Raw genomic sequence first — 10,509 nt, forward strand, 5'->3', positions numbered from 1 at the left:
GCATAGGTTATGAACTCCCCGCCTTCTAATTCTAGATTACAAAAGTCATTAATGTAGATCAGAAACGGAGGGGGGGCCTAAAATACTTCCTTGGGGAATTCCAAATGCAGTTTTTTTGAGATCAGAACTGAAAACGTTACCTATTTTGACACATTGGTAGCGTTTCTCCAGATTATTTGCAAGTAATTTTAGCAGTATACTTCTTATACCTAGGAATTCAAGCTTCTGCAATATAGGATGGGTATATAAACTGTATCAAAAGCTTTTGCGAGGTCAAGAATTATCCCCACTGTTTTATTACCCTTGTCAAGTTCCCTTGCTAAAAAATCCGTAACGTGATGCACAGCGTCAGATATAGATAATTTGGATATAAAACCAAACTGTGTTTTATATAATAAGGATTGTTTCCCCGAATACAATACAAGTCTATTATTTATAACTTTTTCTAATATTTTACATATTGTTGACATTAACGAAACAGGTCTATATTTCGTTAATTCATCTTTGTTACCAGATTTATGTACCGGGACAACAACAGCTTTTTTAAGCACATAGGAAATATTCCTTTTCTTAGAGATAATTTCAAAATGAATGTAAGCGGTGAAAGTAGGAAGTGCCTCAATTGTTTTAGTATTTTGTTTGATGTATTATGATGACCAGGAGCACTTTTTTACTGTCTGTACCAGCTTTGTCAAATTCATTTTTATCGTAACTATTTTTAACTTTTTTAAGAAGGTCGTTACAAAAGTTCCTGTATCTTTTATACGATGCTTGTAATATTAAATTAGCTGGATTACATTTAACCTTCATATGTAGTTTATCTCTATGTCGCATACAGCGAATAAGTCCCGGTGTAATCCAAGCCTTGATATTGTAATTTTTTTATTTAATCGCATGACCTTAGTGTTACTTAATATTGATTGCTGATTTTTACTAAATAGGACATACAGAAATCCGCGTCATCAGAATTATAAGCTGGGTTAAAGTCAATGATGCTTAAATCTTCTTCAAGTTTATTTATATTGATTTTAGAAATTATTTGCGTTCGAGTTGAATTAAGCAATTTACGATTAAAGGTTAGTAGGGTAGCTCTATGATCAGTTATAGTCGAGTTAGTAACTATTGCTGTTGATTTAAAAATGGATTTAAGCTTAATATGGTCTAAGCAAGAGCTGCTTTGATGAATGGGGAGAGTGTGCGCAGGAAGTAAGCCGTGAAACGAGCATAAGTTTAGGTATTCTTGCGCACAGGAATCTATGCTACCTGGGAGAATGTTGATGTTTATGTCTCCTATTAATACTACATTTTTGTGATATCCTTGCTTCAGGAAGCCCATTAACAGGATAGTCAGGAAGAAATCAAATACGGGTTCACAGCTTAGAGGTTTTATTCCGACTGGCTTGCACAAACGATTTTACATATACCTACATTACACTCCTCTGCGCTTTGTTAATACTATAATATTTATAACTTATAAATACAAAATTTCTATGATAAATTCTTAGTAACAAGGTAACACTTAGAATATGATATTATTAATACATTATAGTATTAATCTTTAATAATCGAAACTTATATCTAATTTCCGCATTTAAACGACACTTGCGGACCGGGCGAGCTAGGGGCGGTACATGATCGGGCGACTGTGTCGGTGAGTCATCAGATCGCGGTGACTCGAAAGTTTCGGAATTTCGCCTCTGGCCACTGCCGCCGGCGACACCGAAACCTTCGGGCTCTCCGACGGGCTCCCATTCAACACACCAGTTTTTGAAACCCTCGACTCTGAAACCTCCTCTATCCTACCGGGAGGCTGTTCCTCCGATTCCCGCGGATGTATTAGTGAATTTCGTGACCTATTCCTCAATTGATCAATGTGCCTGTGAATTTGTTTTCCACTCTCGTCCAGCACCTTAAAATTAGTTACCCGTTACTCTCATCTCTGGACTATATTCGCACTTTCCATCAGGCGCGGTGCAGTCATTTTGCCGAGTCACAATAAAAAAAAATAAAAAAAAAGTTCGTCCTAACGTACCTGTAACCGTACCCGGTGACCACTTTTCCCCTTTTAGATACTGACGATACCATACGTCCTCCCCGACCTCCAAACTCCTCTCTGCGCCTCCTACCGCCTCGGTCTGGCGCCGCTGGGCCTGTCGTACTTTCGCCTCCCTGTCTGGTTTCAAAGCATCCAGGCGCGTGCGTAGATGCCTAATAGCAACATAGCGGGACTCTCTCCGGTAGATGAATGTTCGGTATTGCGGTAATAAAGTAAAAACGTGTCTAAGGACCTATTTACGCTTTCACCTTCTGATGTTGCTTTCTTTATTACCTTTTTCAACGTCTTAACCGCATTTTCAGCCGCCCCGTTAGACGAAAGGTGATAGGGGGCCGTAAACACATGTTCAATCCCGTCTTCCTTTAAGAATATTTGAAATTCTAAACTAGTGAACGGTGGCCCATTATCCGTGACAACAAGCTTAGGCAAACCCATTCTGCCCCATAGTTCACTTAATTTGTTAATAGTGGACCCGGCAGCCGTACTTGGAACGTTAAAAATTTCTAACCACTTCGAAGTAGCGTCTACCACTACTAGGTACGTCTTACCGCCGATGGGCCCTAAAAAGTCTAGGTGTACCCTAGACCACGTTCGCACTGGCCACGGCCAAACACGCGGCGTGTGTTCTGCAGGCTGGTCGGCGTGCGCCGCGCATATGGCGCACGCGCGGCACGTTGTCTCCACTGCCTCGTCGATACCGGCCCACCACACGTAGCTGCGCGCTATCGCTTTCGACTTCACGATATCAATGTGAGGTTCATGGATCACTTCCAACACCTTAGCCCTACAGCTTTCCGGAATCACCACCCTGTGTCCCCACATTATGCAACCTAATTCCTCATACAGTTCTAACTTTCTATTAAAGTACGGTTGTAGCCCTGAAATTTCGCATTATGTAGGCCAACCGTCACGTATGTAGCTTAGAACCCTACTCAATAACCGATCTTTTGATGTTTGGCTCTTAATGTCATTGTAGTTTAATAAAAGAGCATCTTGCGCAAAATGTAAAAATGTCTGTTCTGGTATAGAGTCCCTGGCCACCGTTTCAGACTTCATTGGTACCTACTACTTCATTGGTACACCTAGATAACCTATCAGCACAATTTTCGTTGGTTTTAACGTATTCAATATCGTAGTTATAGGCTGATAAAATTACTGCCCAGTGTTGCATACGACTAGCTGTCATCGTAGGAATACCGGTCCAAAAATAGAAACCAACGGCTTATGGTCTGTTCTTAAGACAAATTTGCGGCCATATACATACTGATGAAATTTTTTCATACAAAAATAATAGCGAGAGCCTCGCGATGAATCTGAGAGTAATTTCGCTCAGCGTCGCTCAGAGTTCGCGATGCATAAGCGACGGGCCGCTCCCCGCGCGCGTCCGGCTGCGCTAGCACCCCGCCGACCCCCCGTGCGCTCGCGTCGCATGTCACTATCAAGGGTTTGTTTGGATAGTAATGTGCCAATACGTCGGTGTCAGTCAGCTGACGTTTTACTTTGTTAAATGTTAGTTGGCACTATTTACTCTAGAACCACTCTACTCCTTTGCGCAGTAATCTATACAGGCGCACTAACATTGAGCTAAAATTTTTAATAAATTTAGCGAAGAAATTGACCATGCCCACAAACGAATTCACTGATATTCTGAGGTCGCGGAATCTTTGAAATTGCTTCTATTTTCGACTGGTCCGCTTTGATACCTTTTCTCGATACTACGTAACCTAGGTATGCGACTTCTTCAGCGAGAAAAACACATTTATTCTTTTTTAACTTTAAACCGTTTTCTAGCAACCGTTTCAAAACAGCTTCTAAAGCTTGCAAATGCTCCTCCTTAGTTTTCCCTCCTATAATAACATCGTCTAAAAATAATTGCGTACCTATTGGGAATATTGCTTAATAAGTTAGTCATAATACGTTGGAAAATACCTACGCTTGAAGCAAGACCGTAAACTAACCTATTATAGCGGAAAAGGCCACGATGCGTGTTAATAACTGTGTACTTTTTTGAATTTGAATTTTTGAATTTGAATAAATATAAACCTGGGATAAATCGAGCTTACTAAAATACCGGTTGCCATTTAACCCCACTAATACATCCTCTATCTTCGGTAATGGGTAACGATCGATTTGTAAGACAGGGTTCACAGTCGCCTTGTAGTCCGCGCAAATCCTAAGCGTACCATCTGGCTTGTTGATGGGGACGAGGGGCGAGGCCCAGTCGACGAGGCCCGGTCGGAGCAGTCGACGGGCTCGATGACGCCGGCGTGCAGCATGCCGTCCAGCTCCGCGTCAACGCACTCCCGCAGCGCGTACGGCAGCGGCCTCGCGCGATGGAACACTGGCTCAGCGCCTTCGCGTATCCGCAGTGTCGCTTTACCGCCCAAGTACCGGCCCAGCCCGCCGCTGAACAGTTCATCATACCTGTTGAGCATTTTACAAATTTCTTTATCTATTGATTGGTTATTAATAAAATTAACACTAAACTGTGGTATTTTTATCTGTAACTCGGTTAACCATTGTCTACCTAATAAGGATGTCGTACCCCTTCTATTACGAACAATTCTAAAATCTTTTCATGCTCCCCGTAATGAACCGTTGGCCTAATAATGCCTAACGGCTTAATTTTAGATCCATTATAAAATTTTAAAACAATAGTGTTCCTTTGTAACTGTAAATGCTGAAAATAACTTTCATACATTGTTTTGCTCACACAAGAAATGGCCGTACCTGTATCTATTACCATTTTAATAATTTTATCTTCTATGTAGATTGGCACACTTACTGCCTTGTAATTGTTCAAGCATATGTGGTGGAGTTCCTCCACGAAACTGCCGTCATCCTCCTCGCCCGATTCGCAGCCGACGTCACCAAAGTGGAAGCGCCTTTGTCTTGCTTACACCCCTCCGCGACGCTGCTCCCGACCTCTCCGCTCTGGCTGGGCCCCCGGCAGTGCGCGCCACCCCGGGCACACTCGCCGTAAGTGCCCTGTTTGTTGGCACTTGCTGTATACGAACTCGCGATAACGACAATTAGCCACACTATGATTACGTGCGCCACAAGCTCCACATGCGTAATCCCCGCTAGTGCGTCCGTGCACCGAGCGATAATCCGCTATTACACTGTTAGGGCCGCCGCCGCCACTGCCCCGCCGCCATTTCACGTCACGCTCCACTCGTGCCGGCGCGAGCGCATGAACTGCGCCCGACTCGCCACCACTCGCGACAGCTCCTGATCCCTCGACTGCCGCTGAGTCCCTCTCCACCGCCTCTAATGAACTTGAAATGGATACTGCTTTCATAAAACTAACCTCATCACTTTCCGCGAACAACCGTTGTCTTGTCACTACTTAGTCCGCATGCAAATTGATCTCTCAAATTCTCGTTCAATTTGTCGCCAAATTTGCAATTTCTAGATAACGTTTTTAGTTCAGTCACATAACTTGCAATATTTTCGCCTGTTAACTGTCTCCTTTGTCTAAACCGGTATCGCTCCGCTAGCGGCGATGGTGTGGGTTGTAAATTATTGCGTAATATTTTGTCGACTGTTTCGAACGTTAATTCGGACGGTTTCTTTGAGCTAGCTAGATTTACCAACAGTTCATACGCCTCATCGCCCATGGACGCTATTAATATGGGTAGCTTCGTCTCCTCCTTGACCGTATTGACCTTAAAGTACATCTCGAGACGATCCACGTAAGATGACATTGTATAATTCACTTTATCACACGCGTAAATAATTATCTATCTCGTCGCCACTGTGATATCCTTGCTTCAGGAAGCCCCTTAACAGGATAGTCAGGAAGAAATCAAATACGAGTTCACAGCTTAGAGGTTTTATTCCGACTGGCTTGCACAAACGATTTTACATATACCTACATTACACTTTTCAAAAGATGATAAAAGTTGAACGCACCGTTAAGTGAGTCAGTAAAAATTTTAGTATTTCTAAAAAAGGGGGGGTCTGTACAAAGCTAATATTGCTATGTCTGATCCAATTTTGATTAGGAGCCGATTGCAGTCTAATAATATTTGGTTTTCTACTGAGATATTTAAATTATTTCTGGCATAAACCACTATACCGTCATTTTGGTTGTAATTTTCCTTAGAGCTGGCTAGCTGGCATGAGTGGTAAATTTGTATATTTATCTAACCAGCACTCTGTCAGAATTATGACATCACAGTTAACGTTTAATCTTTGCAGGAAAGTACTGAAATTGTCAAAATTCTTATAGATGCTGCGTATGTTTTGTGTTAGTATGGTTAGTGGATTGCTTCATTTGATTTCAACTTCACAGGACTTTGACTCAGATACAGAGAAATTATCTAAGTCGCAAATCAAACTATCAATCATAGTGTTTAAATGAATTAAGTTCTATTACAATAATTAGTGAGCGGCGCTCTTAGGCGCCTCCATGATCTATTTAATTGATGTACCTTTTTTCGGCAATTTTTCTAGCGGGACAGTCAACATCTCCTGTTTGGTGGTCGCAGGTCTTCTTGGAATGCAAGCACGTTGCACACTTTGGAGGTTCGGCCATCTTTGAACAGTCCTTCCCAAATTGCTAATTCTAACTGAAGAAATGTATTGCTACTAAACATTTACAACTGTACGTAACTAAGAAATTAAAGTCATAGGTACTTTCTGCCACAGGTACTCGAACCGTCGACTTCTCATTTGAAAAGCAAGCGTTCTCCCACTATGCTACCACGGCTTATTTAAGCACGTTTAAACAGGTTCTTAACCGGGTAGAACTTTAACAACTCTGTTAATAATTGATCCTAATTTGAGTACATCACGTAATAACGCATATACTTACTCAAAAACGTGTTTAGCAATAAGTTCTTGAAACAAAAACACACTTTTATTACACAATTACAGAGATTTATGCCCAATACAACTCGAATGCAGTAAATTACTGAGTAACTTATCGATTTATCGGGTGTAACGGCCACTGCACTGAGATTGTTCGACATTAAGTATTTACGGCCACACTACTCTGATCCATATTCTTGGAATGACATTTGACGTTGTATAGCGAAACTGCTATTATTGAATTTCAATGTTTTTGCAGAAAGAACCTCAGCTTTGGAGACCACTGATACATATAAGTAGTAGCTGCGTAGAAATGTTACGAAAAGACCTAGTGTTATTACAAGTTATTATAAAAGTATAACTAAATTATAAACAAAAGCCAGGAAATTTAAAACTATTTTACTGCAGGCCACCATGTATTTTTAAATATCAAGCAGGCAATGTGGGCCGCCGACTGCCCACGTACATCCAAGTGCAGCAGGCCACCATTTTTCTCGAATTTAATCTAGCAGCTCATGTGGGCCGCCGGTATACTAGAATTAGGAATTAAAATTTGTTTTAGATTTTCCTGTCCTGACCAGTCAAAGGTTCCATCAGCAGGCCGACAATATAAGTTGTGCGTTTGGCAAATACAGCCAATTGTTTGGCTCTTCTGCTAACAACTGATCCAGATCATAATCAAGTATCGATTTCGTTCCTAGTAGTGACATCCGTCTGTTTTTGGTGAATCACGGCGTAACACTCGGCCCGTTGGTAAAGTTAGAAGGTGTACCGCCGGCAGCCCACTTGACCTGCTACAAAAGTTCCTTGCAATGATGTATGGCGTGCAATGAAAATATGCGTGTCCCCACGCACCACCTACATGGTCTGCTTCAGAAAAATAGTTTGTTATATGGCGCTGAGAATGTTAAAGGATATGATAGGTAATTTTGAATATGATCTATTATTTATTTTTCCCAAAACCTAAGCTGCAAATGCACACTTTTCGCAATATGTGGGTCTGTACCGTGGACCAACAAAAGTACAGAATTGTCATTATAATACGAAGCCATAGACCGGAAGTAGTGTTATCCAAAATCGGTGTTGGATTTGACCTTGTATTGTTGCAAGACCAAGAGCAAAACCGCCTAATTGTAACAAGACCAAGACCGACCCTGCAAGATTTGAGCAGGAACAAGACTGAGTCTGCGAGACTGTCGAGTCTTTGGTTATCAAATGAATATCGTTGGTTATACACGAAAAGCTATTGTGTCAATAATTATATTTTGAAGTAAGTAGTTTTTTACTTACCTACATAAATTAATGTGCACCTGTGATAAAAATGTAGCAAAAAACAAAAATGAGAGACGAAGTTAGGGATTTGCAAGAACAATACACATACACCGAATATCTAACGATTGAAACGATGAGGGCGGTTTAGCGCTCCCTCGTGCTGGTCATACCTTGTATCAGTAATATAAGCCAACTAGTATTAATTATTAATCTTAAGCGCGGGCTTAGCGTACATACCTAGCAATATAACCAAACAATCATCACCATCAAACTTAAGAGTTATACTCTTGTCGGTGGAGCATCTTCCAGTCATCTCTCTTATAAGCCAGCTCCTTGACCTCCTGATACGACACGACACCGGCCTTCACAGTCGTAAAAATACTGTAAAGCAAAAATTTTCGTCAAATAACGAACACAGTTTTGCTCTTCACTATATCTAACTACTTTGTTACATTGACCTAAAATTTGGACCAACGCTTATTGCATTTTTTTGTAAAAATAATAGAATATAATAATTTGGTAACTAGCAGTAGGTAATTGAAGACTTGCAAAACCAACAGCAAGGGTACTGACGAGAATCCAAGACCATGGCCACTGGGATTAGTATAGTCTTGGCCTTGCATTGGGCAACATTAGCCTAAAGCTATGTAAAACCACTTTTAATTAAAGATTAAAGAAAGGATTTTAAATTCCCATACATAATTACGCAATAGGGACATGACATGGCCTAATTTCCGAAATTGGAAATTCAGCCCTACTTTTAGAGGGATATTTCAAATCTTATACATTTTCATAATTTCTGAAATTTGGTGTACTGCATATACAAAATATTTTGTATAATGCAAACGAAAATGCAGAGAAATATGATTAAACGCACATCATGTTAGTAAATTATTAATAAACATAGCCAATAATGTAAACAATGTTATTAATTACTGAGCTGCGACTTCAAGATAATAACTTATCAAAGTAGTGATGGTTCGCTAATGTTACCATGATTTCAAGGATTGAGTGGACAGTACTGAGTAATTAACAAAGGATACAAAGGTATGTAAGTATTATATCATCATTATAAAGGATAAAGAAATATAGTAAAATTGATGAAGTATGTGAGATGATGGATGATAGATACATAGATGTGTTGTATTAAGTGAAACGAAACGAGAGGGATACGGAACCACCAAGCACGGCACATATACGGCGTACTGGTCAGGGGTATCAACAACAAGTAGGGGCTGTTAAGGTGTAGGCGTGGTTCTGTCCCCTAGAATGGAGGAATGTAAGATCGAGTATGAATTTGTAAACTCAAAACTTCTCTGGATGCGACTAAATTGGATGGACTCGACTTTTTGTAATAGGGGTTTATGCCCCAGACATGGGATTGAGGGGATGCCAGGGAGTCCAAAGTAAAAATGAGGAGTTTGGGATAGCGTGAAAGACGTTTTGCGGAAGGTGAAGCAGAATGAAAGAGTTATTATATTAGGTGACTTTAATCGATGGGTAGGAGTGAAACAAGATGGATATGAAAGTGTTCTAGGTAGTTTTGGTGATAGTGAGGTGAATGAAAATGACATAAGTGTTTTAGAGATATGTTTGGAGTGGAAGCTTTGCGTAACAAACACAATGTCTTGTCACAAAAAGATCCACACGTATATTTACCAGGGAAAACGCTGTAAGTATGATTGATTTTGTAATTGTGGATGATAGGCTCAAAAATAAAGTTGTAGACACACGAGCATACCGTGGTGGTGCTGTAGACACAGACCACTTCTTGGTAGTAATTGACGGCACAAATTTATAGAGCGAATGTGGATGGAAGTGTGGGGAGAGGTAAACCTCGGCGAACATATCTCAATCAGATTGAGGATGTCCTTAAAAAAGGCCGGGTTAAAAGTACCAAGAATAAACGGGCAAGTATGAAGAGATTGATTGGAGTAGGGGAGGCGAAGGAAGTATGTCAGGAGCGTAGCAAGTGGAGGTCCATAGTCTCTGCCTACCCCGGTGGGAGACAGGCGTGATGATATGTATGTATGTAAAGAAATATCCATCGTACCATTTCTAACATAGCAAAAAAATACCAGTCCTAGCCGAGAGAAAAGATTTCGTAAGCTATTATTAGAGAATTATGCGTAATTGTTAAAATTAATACCGATAAGATCATAGTGTAGGAAACAGCTATCAAAATGCGAACGTTAAGCGGGTAAATTGCATACTTTTGTAATGGGTACAAAATATGGTATTCACTGTTTTATTGTCATAGTGTTTACCAATGCTAAGTAAATTTATATTACGATGGACTATAGTCACACAATAACAGTTTATTCCTTGCAGGAACACGAGTTAGTTAAGTGAAAAAAAAAAATATA

General features: G+C 40.5%; 1 protein-coding gene across 1 annotated transcript; it reads right to left on the minus strand.

Moving 5' to 3' along the window:
• Positions 1 to 2,179: 2,179 nt before the first annotated feature.
• LOC113238004 (uncharacterized protein K02A2.6-like) lies at positions 2,180 to 2,878 on the minus strand. The gene has a single exon (XM_026474721.1). It carries the CDS (start codon positions 2,876 to 2,878, stop codon positions 2,180 to 2,182), a length of 699 nt encoding a protein of 232 aa, XP_026330506.1.
• Positions 2,879 to 10,509: the final 7,631 nt, after the last annotated feature.

Source organism: Hyposmocoma kahamanoa, unplaced genomic scaffold (assembly GCF_003589595.1).
Source record: "Hyposmocoma kahamanoa isolate Upper Pololo Valley unplaced genomic scaffold, ASM358959v1 94, whole genome shotgun sequence".
Lineage (NCBI taxonomy): Eukaryota > Metazoa > Arthropoda > Insecta > Lepidoptera > Cosmopterigidae > Hyposmocoma > Hyposmocoma kahamanoa.